At 30.5% G+C, this 18,947-nt stretch overlaps 1 protein-coding gene and 1 long non-coding RNA gene across 2 annotated transcripts; one reads left to right on the top strand and one right to left on the bottom strand.

Moving 5' to 3' along the window:
• Positions 1–11,338: 11,338 nt before the first annotated feature.
• On the bottom strand, positions 11,339–14,066 carry LOC101507798 (ras-related protein RABA1b-like). The gene is made up of 2 exons (XM_004514571.4): positions 13,668–14,066; positions 11,339–12,226 (listed from the first exon to the last, which is right to left on the bottom strand). Exons 1-2 carry the CDS (start codon positions 13,886–13,888, stop codon positions 11,794–11,796), a joined length of 654 nt encoding a protein of 217 aa, XP_004514628.1. The 5' UTR covers positions 13,889–14,066; the 3' UTR covers positions 11,339–11,793.
• Positions 14,067–17,806: 3,740 nt separating this feature from the next.
• On the top strand, positions 17,807–18,937 carry LOC101490468 (uncharacterized). Its single transcript, XR_012163941.1, has 3 exons — positions 17,807–18,007; positions 18,102–18,179; positions 18,808–18,937. It is a non-coding gene; the product is annotated as an uncharacterized lncRNA (long non-coding RNA).
• The last annotated feature ends 10 nt before the right edge of the window (positions 18,938–18,947 follow it).

Here is an 18,947-nt window from a genome sequence, read left to right as displayed (position 1 = left end):
AATATATGTCTATTGAATATTGCTACATTGTGATCTTGTAATTTTGTTAATGGATTTCTAATCTTCAAAAGATGATGTGTTGTACCGAATTTATGATGTGTTGTACTGAATTTTGCTATAAAATGAGAAATTTATATAAAAATAAAATAAAAAAAGTATATTTTAACTATATCTATTAAGTCATCAAAATATCTGACTTAAAAAGATGATGTGTTGTACTGAATTTATGATATTTAAGTCGGTTAAGCTGAATCGACTTAATATGATGAAACTCTGTTAAGTCGGTTCATGAAACGAGTTAAAAAACATGTTTTTTAAGTCGTTTGCTATTAACTCGGGCACGAAACCGACTTAAAATGTACATTTTAACCGACTTAAAAATACAAAATTCTACTAGTGCTTGTTCGATCAGTTTCCACTCAACTCATTAGCTCTATAACTCAATCTGCCAAATCAATAAAACCTTCAATCAACCTGTGAAATTCAAATACCTTCAAGAAACTCATCAAAAACGAAATAATGAAGAACCATTTTAAACTACAACAAAATGATTGCCAAGAATGATCAACCTCCATTACGTCTCTACTGACTAATAAAAATGAAGATAAGAAACCTGATCTAGCCAGTGAAGAAAATAAAATTTCTATGATAAATGTCATATTAGGAAGGTATAAATTTTATTTTATTTTTTAAGCGATTTATTTAGTAGTTACCAATAAATTTATCAACCATCTAAAGTGGAAAAGAAATATTTTAATGATTGGCATCTTCACTTATTCCGTCCATCAAGTGATGTTCTGAGGAGTTGCTCTTATCCAAATGAGGCACTCATGTGTGCTTCTGTTTCAAAAGTAGTAGGCACCATTTGATTTATTGAAACATTATTTTGTTTTTACTTAATATATAAGACTCTAAGCCTATAAAAGACTAAACTTGTAGTGTGCTATCAATTCAATTTATGTGAATCAAAATAGTGTTAAAAGTGAAATCATATTCCTCTTATGCTTTAAATGTTATGTCCCACTAAAGTCATTGTTGGCGTAATTTGATGATGCTGTATGTTCATTGATATTGATAGAGTTTTGTATCTTAAACTTAGGGTATACCATTTTGAGATACATTTTTATTGGATTTTTTGTTGGGGGTATGTTGTAAATTTCTAATAAAAAATGACGATTTAATATATTTTTAATGATGTGACATAAAATTTTATGATATAAAACTATTTAGATGTATTAATTATTCACATGTCATTAATTAAATTAAAAATATGAAAAATTTCTAAAGTTGAAATCTTACGGCGTTTTGTTCCAATTTTTCAAGTGTTAATTATTTTACATCATCGTATCATATGTAAACATTATTTGAAGCATCTCACGTCATCAATTTTTAGTTAAAAAAATCATAGGGAGATACCAAAACTATCGACTTTTAAAATAGAAGACCAATTTCATGAATCAATAAGAATAATGAGATTAAAACTGCAATTAAATCTAATATATATGTCAATCACAAATTCTGATTATCGCACAAAAGTAATTTATCATAACTTGTTAATAGCATTAAAATGTATAAATGATAAAGTTTGACTTCCAAGTTTTAAGCCAAACACGTGGTTCCTTGTGTGTTTGAAATGCATTGTTGTTGCTCTGAACTCAACTTCAAACATATTATTTTTATGTTTTTCATAATTTTAAATGAATGCATATTAAAAATTAGTTTGAGAGAGTCAAGGAATCTATGGACTTCTTAAACCTAGAACGAACGACAATATTATTCTAGTGGGTAACACAACATTTACAAATAAGTAAGTGCACTCCTTAAATATTATACTAGTGATTTCCAAGCATAAATTAAATAAGAGTGAGCACACATAAAATTAATTGTGTACCTTTTATCATCATCATTAATAAATAAAGAATTAAAAGTTTGTCTCCTTTAAAGTTGCAGACATTAATTAAAAAATATAAAAATCAAATCGAATCTAAAGATTGTTGGATATTTTGTCGAGTGTATGTTGTAAATTTTGAACCAAAAGAAGATGAAATTGACGATAACGAAAGTTGCACAAATAAATTCTAAAGCATACGTATCACACTAAGCTTTAGGCTCAATTTGTCTCCACCAATCTATGTATATTAAATACAAACAGATTAACTAACAAATCTCTTTCAGCATATTTTGAAATACTTGAAGTGAATTGCACATTCACATAAAATCTATCGATCAATGATAGTTTATAGTATAAAGTTATTTTATTTACTCTCATCCATTTGAAAAAAAAAATGATTTAAAAATATTTTTGACAGAAATTTAACTCATATAAAATGAAAATGGTGTTATTCTTTTTTTGCCTTTAAAATGTCTCTATTTATAGAAAAACTTATACTAATTGGTGAAAAAAAACTCGAAAAAATTTATAACCCCTAATAACTTAACATTTGGTTTGATGGCTAACAAATACATTAAATTATTTAATTTTATTATATTAATATAACTATAAAAGAATTCTAAATACATTTTGAAAATTCAACTCATAATTGTTTTATCCACTTTTCCAATTATTAACGGGGTTAACACAAATAAGATTAAAAAAAAAAAACAGGAATTAACACAAAAGGTAGCAAGCAATGTTGGAGAGAACTATTAAGAAATTGTAACGAGAGTACAACACCAAAACACTCCGGAATTACTGAACTACAAACTAAGGACGAAATTTTTATAAAAAAAAATTGTTGAATAGCTATAAGGCATCAGCTATCCATTATAAGCTAATTTTACTAAATAGAGTATAAGTGTGGAATTTCCTACATAATAAATCCATACACATATACTAAGTTTGGAGATAAATGAAAAGGACATTTATCCACATTATTCATGGAGTTTACCTAACAAATGGCGGCTAAACAATTTCAATGCATATGGATGAGGAGTTCATCATTCCCTACATAAAAATCATGTGCATTTAATCTATTATTGGGAATATGATAAAAATTTAACAAATGTATGAAAATTTGAGGGCGGCTAATTATGCTTGGAAAATTGATGAAATATAAAATGTTAATGATTGCTCCTCAACATCATCGTTTTCATTTCCTTCTCTACAACAATTCTCATTCATCTTCGGTGTTTCATAAATGTATGTTTCATTTTTATTTGTAATAATTTCCCTTTGTTGTAGGATTGAAATGCATTGTTGAGTTTATTTTTTCTTTGCTTTGAGATTTGTTTTCATCTTTGTACATGCCACATTGATTTTGCTCTAAAAGCAGTTTTATTTATTTATATAAAGATATATGGGTTTATTGATCTTGCTGGAAACTGAAAATGAATTGAGATGATTGTGCTATTACAAAATTGAATGACATAGAGTTGAAGTCTTATAGGTATAAAATTCAATGGGGTTAAGACTATTTGTTCATTTGTATAATCTTTATGCGCTGTGGTTGTCATTATATTCTAATCTCTAACGAGATTTGAAATCCAACTTTTCAATTAAATTATGATTATATTTTTATTCTAATTTATAGATGTATGCTTTAATGAATATTTTATTTCTACTGTCATTTAATTTAGATTTGCTAAGTAAATGAAATATTTATATATTTTTCAAAAAACAACATAAAATAGCAGAAATTAAATATTTACATAGTCAGTACATATGAATAAAAAATATAAAATATAAATTTAGTATTAAAAAATCATCTCCTCTAAAATCTTCTAAAACTCAACTTTTCAATATACCTTGATTGTATTTATTTTATATATAGAAAAAATTCCTATATATTTTACATTAATATTTGTATGAATATTAAATTAAATTATTAGTCATTTGATATTTAACAATAAGTTATCTAATACAATTAATAAAAAAATATTATTTTCACATATATTTTATGGAGTTGAAGCGCTAGTCACAAATAGGGTTGTTTATGCTTGGTTATTTTAAAAAATCAAACCATATCCATTTTAAAACCAATATATGGATTTAGATTTATAACCAAATCTATTATTTGGTTTAAAACCAATTGTAAAATTGGTTATGATTAAATAACCGGTTCAATGCATAGGGTTGTTTAAATTTGTCGAGAAAAAATTCGATTCAAAATTTTTTTGAGAATTTTTTATTTTTATTTTTTTCTGATATTTTTTTGAAAAAAAAAATTCAAATTTTTTTCAAGAAATAAAATCTCAAAATTAACAAAATATTGGTAGTGGATAAAAACCGAATAAAAACCAAATCCAAATATAAAACATAAGTGGTTATCCAACCGATTTATAAATAAATCGGATTATAACCATATGATTTTAATCAGATATTTAAAATAGATTTAGATTATGAATTTGGGCCTCATAACCGGATTTTTTGCACTGCCCCTAGTCACAGATAATACCCGACTAAAAAAAACAAACCAACACAACTTGATTAACTCTGAAGTTGACTCCAAACTTGGCCAACAAAATTACCTCCTCCACACACTCTTGTTACTGCTATCCTCCAAAGCACTAGCTTGCCATTCAGTTACATCACCCAATCCGCTTTATTCCTACCATCGCAAGTTGTATCTGACCATAGCAGTCCATCACCCACACTCAAATCAAAGCAGAAAAGTGCACTACAACAGCCTCCATAGAATACAAAACAGTCTACTTTCAAATTTCTTATTTCCACCCAATGATTTGCTGGAAAGTTGGACAAAATGTTAATACACAGTCTTTAAACACGAAAATTGCCCACACAATACAAGGTAGGCTACATACACCTATTAGTACAAACACACTCTAATTTGGACCATACACCAAGTATTAGCCAGAATATCCCCAAGAACACACTCACCCAAATAAGAACATAGATTTAACCAAAAATATATTAAGATCAACCAAGCAAAGTTTTCGAGGCACATCATCTTAAATAGATCAAATCTATTTAAAAAAAAAAATTAAAGTTTGAGTTTAATCTATTACTTATCAAAGACTTTATTTTAAATTTTTGTATTACCTTTTTAAAACTCTCGTTTGACCTATTAGTTTGTTCTCCTATTAGTTTATTAAAGAACGTATCTATTAAGGGTTGTAAAAAACACATTTCACCTATTTCTAACAAGGCTAATATGCCAATAAAAAAGAATTTTGTTGAATCTTTACAACCATTGCATCCATTTTTTTTCTTTTCAATTTTTGCAAAAAGCTTGATGTATATATATACAATTATTATTAACAAAATAAAAGAATAAAATACAAATGTTAAATTTATAGTATAATGATTTTAAAAATGAATAATAGGTATGGATATTAGAAAGTGGGAACAAAAAATTATGGTTTACATGTTTAATAAAAAATCTTTTATTATAAAAATATGAAGTTTTTTCTTAAAGATAGAAAATCAAGAGTCTCTAATACACAAATATGATACATCTTAATTACATATTTATAGATTGGTATGTCAGTCTAAGAGATTTTTAGAGATTCTAAGTCTAGTCTATTTAAATAAATAGGTTTTTAAAAAAGCTTGAGCTTTTCCTTTTTATTAAAGGGGTCAAGTCAAATTAGACTTTTATAGACCCATGTCGAACAACCTATCCTATTCGAACCTTACTTGCAAGAAGCCTATCCAATACAATTCTAATGCATTCAACCTCATTCATCCATTCATCACACTCTCAACATACATGACTTGAGAAATCAGCCACAAAACAACAAAAATTTACGCAACTATCCGCACCTCAACAACCCATTATACCTGTGAATATATGTCTCAAATCATCTAACTAAAGTTGGTTAAACTTTAGTGGTTGTTATAACTACCTTTGACAAAAATTAGTTATAACAAGGTAGTTATAGTTAGTAAAGCTTGTTTGCTTTTATATACTATAGATAAAGCTGTAATATTGTAGCAGCTTGGATGTTGTTGTAACAATAATAGCTGGAAAACTGAGAGAGGCATAAGCAATTCATGATTCATAGAAATTCAGAGAAAGAAGATTAAAAGGAGAAAAAGAAAGATCGAGTGAAAATGTTAGTATTGCTGGTTCATAAACAATGATAGATACTAGGAGATCAATCTTGAGAAGACTTTAATCTTGTAAAGTTCAATTAACAATAGTGGATTAATCTTGTTTGCTTGCCCGTGACGTAGGTCTCATCAATTGAGTCTGAACACGTAAATCTGAGTGTTATTCTTCCCTTACCCTTCTTTACTTTTCGTTTAATTTGATCAAGAAAACTGGTTTTCAACTCTGTCTAGAACGTTCTCCGTTTTCAGCAGAAAATGCAGAAAACGGAGAACGTTCTCCGTTTTCATTTTTTCTCTACAATTGTTTGTTTTTCTGTTTTGTTGGTTAATTCTTGTTGTAGATCCAATATTATTTTAACAATACCAAATAAATTGTTCAGTTAAGCTCAAACTGCACTAAAAACATAACCAACTTGGACGCCTATCTGGGCAGGCCTTGCAGTAATTGGAATGAGATGGGAAAGCTTGAGAAAGTAAAAAAAGTATCCAAACCTTGCACGATGATACAATTCAATAGCATAATACTTAACATTTATCTTCAAGGCTTCAATTTTTCACTTTTTGAACTTAAGAAAAATATAGAATTTATAGCTATATAAAATTCTCAAAATCATTGCATACGATAAGATGATCAATATTTAAATGTAAATACCATGAAACAATAGATATTTGCCTATCCACGACTATTACTTGTCTATCCCATGTATACGCATAAATTTTTAAATTTCGTACCTTTAAAACTGAAACCAATTTGATAAAATATTATTTGTACAGTGATATAACTTGAAAGAATAAAAGACAAATATAGAATTTATTTCTATATAAAATTCTCAGAATCATTGCATAGGATGATCGATATTTAAATGTAAACACTGTAAACAAGAACAAATAGATATTTGCAAAAGATGGTTCGAGGCAGACATTGAAAGTTAGATATTTTTAAAACATACATTGGCTAGACTCCATATAATATAAGACATTCAAAGCCAAATAAATTAAGCATCAAATTCATGTTGAAAATACGATGCAAACGATTTGTTTTAAGATAAAGACGTGTACAAAACCTAAATCCCCAACTCGAATTAAACAAAATCAAGCAGAATGGTTTGTTTTGATATTGTTGAATATAAAGAGTATTGAGAGATATATCGAATAACCCGTGTATTTCAACTACACAACGGAATTTTTTTATATAGACAAAAAATATTAAACAACCCTAATTTACAGTAATACTAACGGGCCAGAATACTTACAACCTATCTAATCTAATTATTTACACTCTAATATAATATTTAACACTCCCCCTCAAGCTGGAACATATATATCAAATGCAGCTTGTTACATATATAACTAATTCTAGGACCTCACAATGACTTTGTAAACACATCTGTTAACTGATCATTGGAATTGACAAAGCTAGTAATGATGTCACCCGATTCGATCTTTTCTCTAACAAAATGGCAGGCAATATCAATATGCTTGGTCCTCTCATGAAAAGCAGGATTCGAAGCAATGTACAATGCAGCTTGATTATCACATATTAGTGTCATTGTGCTGGCCTCTTCAAATTGAAGTTCTTTCAGTAACTGTTTCAACCAGATGAGTTCACATGTTACTAATGTCATGACCCTGTATTCTGCCTCAACGCTGGATATTGCAACAACATTTTGTTTCGTACTCTTCCAAGATATTAAATTTCCTCCGACAAGTACACAATACCTGGAAGTTGATCGTCTATCTATGGGTGAGCCTGCTCAATCGACATCTGAGTAGCCAATTATCTAAGTATGTCCTCTATCTTCATAAATGAGACATTTTTCCAGGTGCACTTTTGATGTATTTAAGAATCCGGATTACATCATCCATATGTTCTTGGTAAGGAGAATTTAAGAACTGACTTACGACACTGACAACAAAAGAAATGTCAGGATGATGGAACAACACCCTGAGTTGTTTATCGATGTGTAATTTCGAGGACGAAACTAATTTTAGGGGGTAGAATGTAAGACCCTTGATTTTAATCTGTAATTATTGTATTTTGGTGTGCTTTTATGTTGAACTCTGAGACTTTTTTAGCCAAGTTATTAATATTTTGTGAGTTTAATGTCAGAAATATATTTTTGGTACCCCAATTAAATTTATTCGTCGAGGAATAATTCTATTTATTTACGGAGAATCTTTTGTCGAAAAGAAAATTTTCTGAGATGCAACGTTTTCCAAAAAAATTCATCTGCCAATTGAATTGCGGCGAGAGAAAATATTTTTCTGAAAAAGTAGTTTGAGAAGTTATGGGTGAAATGGTAATTTTGATAAATATCTAGATATTTTTTAGATATTTGTTTTATATATATATATATATATAAAGAAAGAAAGAAAGAAAGAAAAGGAAAAAGAAAGAAAAGAAAAGGAAGGAAAAAGAAAGAAAAGAAAACTGGAAGAAAACAGAAGAAAAGAAAAGGGAAGAAACGATTTCTCCCTCGCGAAGAACTCCATCTTCTTTCTTCTTCTTCATTTTCGTTTGCTTCCTTTTGCTTCAAGAAAAGAAACCCAATGCTTGATGGGTAAGAAAGCAAGGATTTCTCAGCTTCATTCTTCTTCTCGGATTCGAAAAACGGTGTTAGTGATTTCAAAACCGTCAATCACAAATCCTCATATTTCTTCTAGATCTAATCATCGTTTCGAGAAGTGATAGAAGGGAAATTTGCTCACCTCCACGCTACGGTGCTAGTGAGCCAACTTTGGGAGCAACGACGCGAGCGAAGTTTTTACCAAAATAAATCGCGGTACCGTAATCGCTTGTTAAAGCATCCGTTAAGGTAAGGGCTCTTCCCAAACTTTTTAGCTTGCATATAGGATGCTATATGTGTATTTGTGGAGTTGGAATTTGGTGAAATAGATGTGTGATTTTGTGGAAAAGGAATTTAATTCATTTATGTATGTTTTGAGGAAATTAAATTTGATGTGTTTGAGTTGTGGTTTGTGAAAATTAATTTGACGTGATTTATGTTTGAAAATGTGAAAATATTTGGTTGATTGATGATTGAGATTGGTGTGGTTTTTGTGGAATTTGAATTGATCAAATTTAATGTGAGTTGTGGATTAAATTTGATGTGTGGTGGTGGAAAATATATGTTTGAGTATGCTCTGTGTTGAATTTGAAAACATTAGTGTTAAAAGAGTATTAAAAATGATGAATCTTTTAATATCTGCATTTACTTAATGATTGTTGTGGAAAGAGTCAGAGTATGCTCATGCATTTCATAGTACATGATGACCGCGATGGTGCCATGGTGATAGTGGTGACCGTGATGGGCCACGGGATGATGCCATGTGATTTGTTGGTTCATCTTATCATTGCGGAGATTTTTCCGTCCGTGATAGACTGCACATTTTTGTAAATCGTGCTGACCCGTGATATGTGGCACCTTGGTAAATAGTATTGGTCTGTGATAGGCAATACATTTACAATTTACGTTTCTTTTTAGTAAATCGTGTTGACCCGTGATATTTGGCACCTCGGTAAACAGTACTGGTCTATGATAGGCGGTACATTTATGATTTACGCTTTTTAGTCAATCGTGCTGACCCGTGATAGGTGGCACCTCGATAATTAGTATTGGCCTGTGATAGGCGATACAATTATGATTTACGCCCATTCGAGGAGGGTTTTGGTTCAGATTCTGGAATTCATGCATTTTGGCATTTACGCATTGCATTAGGGTGCTTGGCACGCGAGTCGTGTTTGATATGCTATGATGATTGCGTGTGTATACTCAGTTGTTGTTGTGATTGTGCCTTAATTGCTAAGTGTGGTTGTTTTGGGTTTGTTGTAAGTGTTGATTGATTGTGAAACCTTTTCGAAACGTTTCAAAACTGATTTCTGCACTTTTTCTGATGTGTATTCGAATACAAGAAGGTTGTATTCGAATACAAATGTCCTGATTTGGCTACTGACTTCCGAAACATCACTATATTAGACTACAAGAATGCTATATTCGAATACAATGGTGTTGTTTTTGCTGTTGACATCCTGTCTCGTATTTGACTACATCATGTCTCGTAGTCGACTACAGATGTGCTGTTTTTGCTACTGACTTATGAAATAGCACTGTATTCGAATACAAGGATGCTGTATTCGAATACGACAATACAGTTTTGTTAAAAACTTCATTTTTCAACTTTGATTATGCATGTTTGGCATATGAAAACCCTTTCAAGGAGTATGCTAAGATGAAAGGTTATTTTGTGCATTTAAAATTTAAATGCTAAGTGTTATTTGTTAATTTCGGTTGGTGACCTTTACAATTATTGTGGAAATCTGGACTTTGCCCTCAGATGAGAACCACGATCGTCCTACCAAGTAGTACCCTAGAGATGGACACGTAGTTAGACATACCTGACCGGTGCTCTGTCAGAAGGATCTTGCGGGGCGTGTGGAGATCACCCGAGTTGTATAGTTTTTTTTGAAATCATGATCAGATTAGATGGTTGTATATGGGATACATGTCTTTTTTTGGTGTATGTATTTATTTCAATTTGGAAGACTGTACCTATACTTCATATTGTCAGCTAGACTTTTATTTTGATGAGTCCATGCACCACTTTTGATGTGACGTGAGTTAAAATTCTTGGGGCAGTGCTTTTGTACAGGTGTTTGCCGAGAATACCCCAAGGGTATGAGCTATGTCTGATAGGCCTCATAGCCCCGATTTATTTTGATGTTTAAATACTTTGGATTTTTATTTCAAAAACTATTCCGCTGCTTGTAAATATTCGTTGACTTTTGTCATTATGTTGCGATTTAAATATTTATCCAAAAAGTATTTCTTCCTTCCTTTATTATTGAAATTCTTTGTTTTTATGAATTTGTTTTTTTTTTTTAAAAATACACTCGCGCTGTTAAAAATGGGGGTGTTACAGCTCTAGATACCATGTTGAATATAAAGAGTATTGAGAGACATATTGAATAACCCATGTGTTTCAACTACACAACGAAATTTTTTTATATAGACAAAAAGTACTAAACAACCTTAATTTACAGTAATACTAACGGGACAGAATACTTACATCCCATCTAATATAATTATTTACATTCTAATATAATATTTAACAGATACAAAACCTAAATCCCCAAATAAAAAAACATGCACCACAGTAAATCATCTTCATTCTTTAGGAATTAGCAGTAAGAAGCACAATGAAAAATAAAGATGGAAGAAGCAAACAAAGAAAAAATTGTTACTTACAGAAATTAGTCGTCAAAATTGACTGAAGAAGCAAGACATCGACCAAACATGCAAAAGAAGATAAAGATGACACAAAAAATGAGATGGCGCATCCAAAGATGCAACCTCTTACTACCTTAAAAATATTATACTTTCAGACGGTCGCAGAGCAGAAGATACAAAAGGGTTGCCAAATATTATACATTGCCAAATTGATACTGAAAAGTTTGTCGAGCAGAAAGGAATCACATCCACCGCGTAATCTTTTCAAATAACAAAATCCTATGCCTATTTTAAGCTTGAATCTTTGATAGTGAAAACATCTCAGTAACTAAATAATACAATAATTAAGACTAGGCCATGAAGCCAGCAACTTGCTTCCCCAGATCGTATTGAACATGAAACATGGTTTCTTCAATGTTAGAAAGAAAGTCTAATTAATTGTAGTGAAAATTTAAATTTCTTTTCTTTTCTACTTTGTATCTCTCAAAGAATATTACAGGTACAACAGACCTCATAGCATAAACCAATTGAATTATTTTAGCTAGCAAAGCTTTAGCTTGAGCAGCAACCAACTCTCTTCAATGCAGACACATCATTCTTAAGATCTATTTTCTCTCCTTTGGTTGGCACAGTTGCAGTTCCATTTTCTGCGCTGTCAACTGTCTTTTTGCTAACAAAATGGTAGATTTGAGTCAAAACTTCGGCGAATGCATTCTCTACATTTGTTGCTTCCAAAGCCGAGGTTTCCATGAAGTACAGTGATTCTTTCTCAGCATAAGCCTTTCCGTCTTCAGTTGATACAGCTACTAGGTGTCGAAGATCTGACTTGTTCCCAACAAGCATCACAACAATGTTTGAATCTGTGTGATTCCTTAATTCTTTCAGCCATCTATCAACATTCTCAAATGTTGCATGGCGTGTGACATCGTATACAAGAAGTGCACCTACAGCCCCACGATAATAAGCACTGGTGATCGCTCGATACCTATAGAGAGAATGCATGTAAGTTAAATGCATGCAACAATTGTCCATCACAGGATTATTTAACCAAACTCATGTTCCTTAAGGAGGTTACAAGGTAAAAGAACAGAAATGAAGACTGGTCTAGGCAGAATGTCAGTGACATACCTTGAATATTTGGTAGTTATGGGCATTCTAAATATTTTATGTTGGATAGTTACATATTTTGTAATTACTTGAACACAATTTAGGATAAGTGCATAAATTTGTTTTAGATGGAAAACATAACTTGATTTCACTACAGATAAATGGCACTCACTAACACCACCAGGTATAATTTGCAGATTAGGTTTTCAAATTGTGTGTACAAAATCAATCACCACGCTAAAAAAAATTAATAGAAATAGAAAATGAAAGACAAATAAAGGCTTACTTTTCCCCCTCAATAATGTATATAATAAAATTCAAATTAAAAAAATGAAAAGAAAAGGAAACATGGATTTTTGAAGATATACATTAACAATTTAAGTGCAGGATTACAAAATTGGGATTCAACAACTCATAATTTGTCTCTAGTCAACTATGAAGCATTGTGTTGGAATGTCAGACACATTTCTAATACCGGCGGCTTCTATATAACTCGCAATTCCTCACTAAATGCTGCTAAAAAAACTATTTTTGACTGATACATCACTGAGACGTTGAGTGTTAGTCAACTATGTATGAGAACAAATAATTTTAATCATACAACCATATCTAGCTGAGACAAACTCATGATATGTTTTGGTGTCCTGATTTAGACATTGTCTGTGTCGCAAGTTCATCTAAGTGTCATGCAAGATGAAATTTACCAAGGGTAAGATTAATTGTTTCTTCAAAATTCACCTTAATTGTTTCTTTCATGATATGTTCCATCAAATTGAAAGCATATATAAACAACTTGTAGTTAGAATCACATGCCACATTCAAGTCTTCAACACTATTAGATTCATGCCACATTCTCATTATCAGTTCAAAGAGAAAATATTATTTAATAAAAAAAATAAAAATAGATCAGCAGCAATATCATACATTCATTCATTTTTAAGCCTTAACTAAACGAAACAAAAACTATATATATAATAATAGTCCCGAATCCAACGCTTAAATACAAAAACAGTTATTAGTAATTAAAGTAAACAGATAGAGTAAAAGATCAGTAGCAATATCATACATTCATTCATTTTTAAGCCTTAACTAAACGAAACAAAAACTATATATATAATAATAGTCCCGAATCCAACGCTTAAATACAAAAACAGTTATTAGTAATTAAAGTAAACAGATAGAGTAAAAGAAAGGAAAGAGCAACGACTCGAGTACAAATAGAAACATATTGGCGCTTTAATAAAGAGTTGACACGTGACATAACGGAAGGTCACGTGATTTGAATAATAAAGAAGAAGAAGAAGAATGGAGGTACCTACCTTTCCTGACCGGCGGTGTCCCAGATCTGAGATTTAACGACTTTGGTGTCGACGTTAAGGGTGCGTGTGGCGAACTCGACGCCAATGGTGGACTTAGATTCGAGGTTGAACTCGTTCTTGGTGAACCTTGAAAGAAGGTTTGACTTCCCTACGCCGGAATCACCGATTAGAACTACTTTGAAAAGGTAGTCGTAGTCGTCATCCGCTCTGTATCCCCCCATTATTAGTTAACACAATAATAACCCTTTGCTAATTCGTTTCTTGTTTCTTTTTTCTTATGCAAGTGTGAGTGGAGGAGCGAGTGATGAATGAAAAGAAAAGTGCCACACAAATGTGGAGTGAAACCAAAGAAATCCTCAGTCTTACTTGACTTGCTTGCAACCGATCCTTTCTTTCTTTTCTTTTTGTAAAAAGTATTGGAAAAATACTCTAATAGCCATTTTTTGCTTAATAAATTATAGGCCGGAAGAATAGTACTCCAATCTAATCTAAAGTAAGGTTTTGAAACTCCAATTTTTAAATAATTTCATTTTTATCGTATGATACGTATATTCGTCGAATTAATCTCATATTAAAAAAAATAAATTAAAATTAGAGTATTGATGGTGAATTTTTTATTTTATTTAGTTGATAAATTATAATCAATTATGTTAGTAATTATGATAAAAGTCAAACATTGTTAATGATTTAACTTTTGTGATTGATTGACAATTTAAAAATATTTACACTAATAGTATATATAAATTAAATTATTAAAATTAATATATACATGATATATATAATACCATAAATACATCAATAATTCATCCAAACTTTCAACTTAATTCTATAGCAAAAATATCCAAAATCACCATAATATATTTTTATACTCATAAACTTGTATCAAATCAAAATCAAATTAAGTAAATTATCCAACCAAATCAAAATAAGTTTGCACCAAAGAAGAAGAGACGCGAATGAAAAGATGCCGAAATGAAAATACAAAATGTGTTGGAAAAGATTGAAAAGTGGATTTTTTTTTTAAACTTGAGGTTGAAAATTTTGGCCAAAATTTAAAATGAAGGTAAAAACGCTATATTGTTCGAATTCACATGAATTTATCCTAAATTCGTGAATCCATTCGTGTTATTTTGGTATCCATTAAGACTTTACTAAATTTTGAATCTACTGTCGAGTTGATTATTTTTTAGAACATAAAGACGTAAAATTGTAAGTATTTATGTATTAACATTCAATTTTGATGACATTTCTCCGATGGCACTAGCAACTAATAGTTATTAATTTTAGTTAGTTATAACATGTAGGGGATGTATTCATTTAAGATTTGAAAGATTTTTAAAAGACTATTTTGTGATGGAAAATATGTAATTAAAATAAGTCTTGAGGTCTTCAATTAAGCTTATTTGGATTTTTTAAACAAAGTACATAAATATAATGATATTCAATCAATACTTTTTGCAATTTATAATAAGTGACGTAGTATTCAAAAACTTTCAAATTTTAATGAATTATTTTCTAAAATGAATTTCGTTAGATTTATTAGTGAATTTTTAGTAAAAATTTCTTTCATTTATTCAAATCTCTCTCCACTCTCTCCATCCACTGCATCATTTGTGACACTTTTTTATTCTCATCTCCCTCGATCTCTACCCTCTCTCGTTTATCTCTTTTTTTATTCTCTCTCTTTAGTTTTTTAATGCATTTAAATCTTTTTATTTTTTTTTCCCTACTCTTTTCTTTTGACACAAAAGATTATTGTTTTTCACCTCTTTTGATTTCTATAAAAATATATAGTTATATTTTGATTTTTAACACACCTCTAAATAATATTTTAAAAAATCATTATAAAGACAAATCATAAATAATTAAAACAGTTTTTTTCACTTTTTATTTAATAAATAAGTTTATTTTATTTTATTTTATAGATAGTATATTAGTTAGTATGTAATGTTAATGTGACTATTAACTTTATATTATCTATCTCATGTTATATGTATATGTATTGCATATGTAACTAGTAAGTAACCCGTGCAAAAACACAAGTTTACTTTTGTAATTCGAAAATTGTTTAGTTCATTAAACAATAGTTCTGTATTTAATAAAAAATTTAGTACGAGTCACGCGACATTGTATGTATTGTTAAGACAAACTCTCAATTAAAGTTTTGATGTAAACAAACGAAGGTTAATTAAAGAATGTTAATTATGATTATAAATGATATGTTAATTTAACATGTGTTTTTTAGTGTATTAATCAAAGATAGAACCTAAGCAAGGAAAAACAAAAATGGCCATAAAGAAAGCAAAGTCTAAACCAATAACGTTCTTGACAATTTCTGAAAAAATGGAGTATGTTCTCCATAAACAAGAATGATTGATCTCCACTGTTGAAGAAGAATTTGCTCTTGAATCTCGCAATCATTGATTCTGTATTTCACAATCATGTGATCTGTACTCTTCAAATAATATAAAGGATTCATCTCAACAAAGAATCAATTTAAAACACAGAATAAAAAAGCTATGGATTATGATGGATCATGCAAGTTCAAACAAGACTGATCATTCTCCATAATATTTAACATTAATCTCCAGAATGATCATCAGTCTTCAGAAAGATTAAACAATCTCCAGAATGATCATCAGTCTCTAGTATGATTAAACGGTCTCCAAAAAGTTTAACAATCATTTTTCAACAGATTGACATCATTCTCCAATCTATTTTACGCAAATCAATACACTGTCTTGAACTGCATTCATCAACAATATATCTAAGAATCAAAGGATCATTAAACACAATCAAATCTATCCAAGAATGAGAAGCTTCAAACCAACCATTTCTAATCATAGAAGCCAAAAGCAGAATGTTCAAAGACATGAACATTTTTAATTCATAAAATCTGGGCTTTGGTCAAAATCTGGCACATAACAACATATCACTTTCCAACGGCTCTTTTGGTTGTCATCAACCTTCCTAAAGCCTATTAAAGGAAGGTCAAACTCAAGTAAGAAAACAAGAAGTTCAAGTGCTAAGAAATCTAAGCAATCATTCACATTCATATACTTGAAAATCTCTTATTCTCAAGAAGAGTCAGTTCTGATCATACTTAAATCTTCCTTTTAATTATACTGAATCTCTTGTAAAGAATCTAATCTAAAAAATGAGTTGAGATCACTTAAAGTCTAAAATACTCTTGTAATTATTGTCTAAAAATTAAGACTATAAGTGTTAAGTATAATTTGGGTAACTTGTAAGAAATCTTTTTATGGTTAAAAAGTAAAGTGTAAATTCCTATCTAAAGATTGATATGTGATTGTTTGAAAGCATTTATGGATGGAAAGGATTGGCTGTGTAACAGATCAAGGTTGATCTAAGCTGGTGGTGTAAACCAAGATTGTTCTCCGTTTTGAACACTTAGTGAAAATCTCACAATTGCGAGGATTTGACGTAGCCCGAGTTGGGTAAACCAGGATATATCATTCGTTATTATGATTTGATTTTATATAGCTATCACTGTTTTCGATTCTGATGAATTATACACATAAATTAGGCCACATTTTGCCTTATCTCATAGAATGTAACTTTGTCAATTGCAGATCATGGTTTGTTTAAATTCTGGTATCACATTTTGTACTGAGTGTGTGTTTGGTGCTACTGTGACTAAAATTGATTTTGAATGAGTTGATTTTAGTTAAAAGTAAGTTGAACATAAAGTGATTTATGTTTAGATATGGTTACGAAAAAGTTAGTTGAACACTTGAACAATAAATTTTAGTGTTAAAACTCAGAAGATGCAAATCCTAACTTCAAGATAGAATCAATTATGGAGGCAAAATCGATTCTACTGGTAGCATCCAAATTTACCAAAATCAATTCTATGGATAGCATCCAAACATACTCAAATCAATTTATACCCCATTATTGATTTTGGCTCCTCCAAAAGTGGAACCAAACATGCACTAAAATGGTGTATCACATAACAATAACAATTTGTTAAAATTCCATTACACGATAGCACAACTATAGTCCCTATTTGGCAACACTGATATAACAAAATGATACAATGCAATGCTTAATTCGTGTTTGTGTTAATATTTTTTTGTTGAAAAATGAAAAATATGGAGTGTTCTAGAATATGGTGCAGTAGAAGATGATTTGTTTTATGGGCCTTAAAAACTAAAATGTAACACAAAAATCGTCCCATTAGATCAATTTTAGTTTTCAATTTTTGGTGTGTGGTACTGACAGTCTTCTGTTAGTCATGGCTATGACAGCACAGGCATCCTGGGTGAATTCACTTACAATATTTGTGTAGCATCCTTACATTCATATCTGGGTGGCAGGTATTTGTTTGTTGGACTCGGTTGTAAATGCTCATTTCTATAATATATGGTGGTTTTCAATTGGGTTGTTTGATTTTATCGCTTGTGTGTCTAGATGTTGAAGACACACACCACATGACAGCTTTCTTGGATGGTGGGGCTGTATTGAACCTTCCACTTTTCTGTCTTCAAGGTATCTCTGCCATCCTTCGTGGATTTGAATATGGTGGTTTGGTTTTTACAAATCTCTTCAATGTTTTTAATGAAATTGATGGCATTATTGATCTGCATTGTTGTCGTCCTGCTTTTATAGACGTGTCAAAATTACTAGGAAACTCTTTTGTTACAGGAAGGGAAACATATAGATATTTTGCTTGTAGGGTCATGCTTACACATTTTTGTCAAATTCGTTGCCAGATGCCTGAATTTTTCCTCTAAAAAAGTTTTTAAATTTCAAAAGAGGTTTTACGGTAGTCTATTTTTAAGTTGTTTATGATATCATCTATGTTTTTATTTTCTGTTCCACCGGCCTCCTACTTTTATGTATTATTTCCCCTGGTTTGTTTAGATGTTTGGATTGGATTTGTGGTGTCCTAAGCCTTTTCATTCCGTGCCACATTCTTGGGTGCTTTTACGCATTTAATTTTGGACTGTATTCTCATAAATTATTGTTCAACGCGTTCTTAAAAATTGTCAAATATATTGCTTCTAGCATAAAAAATGGATAATTGTCACCTTGTGGAACTTATATTCTTATCCTCATCGTGTCCTGCATATATTAGCTTATTGAAAAAACATAGACTAATCCTTACAATATTCAGGAGTTGTACTCTTTCCTGGGGCTACTCTTCCCCTGAGAGTTATTGAATCCAATTTTGTGGCTGCTGTTGAGAGATCTTTGAGTCGAGTTGACGTTCCTTACACCATTGGTGTGGTAGGTAAACTCCTTATGATGACTGCT

This window comes from Cicer arietinum, chromosome 7, assembly GCF_000331145.2.
Source record: "Cicer arietinum cultivar CDC Frontier isolate Library 1 chromosome 7, Cicar.CDCFrontier_v2.0, whole genome shotgun sequence".
In the NCBI taxonomy this organism is placed as follows: Eukaryota; Viridiplantae; Streptophyta; class Magnoliopsida; order Fabales; family Fabaceae; genus Cicer; species Cicer arietinum.
This window is presented reverse-complemented; position numbering and strand designations above follow the sequence as displayed.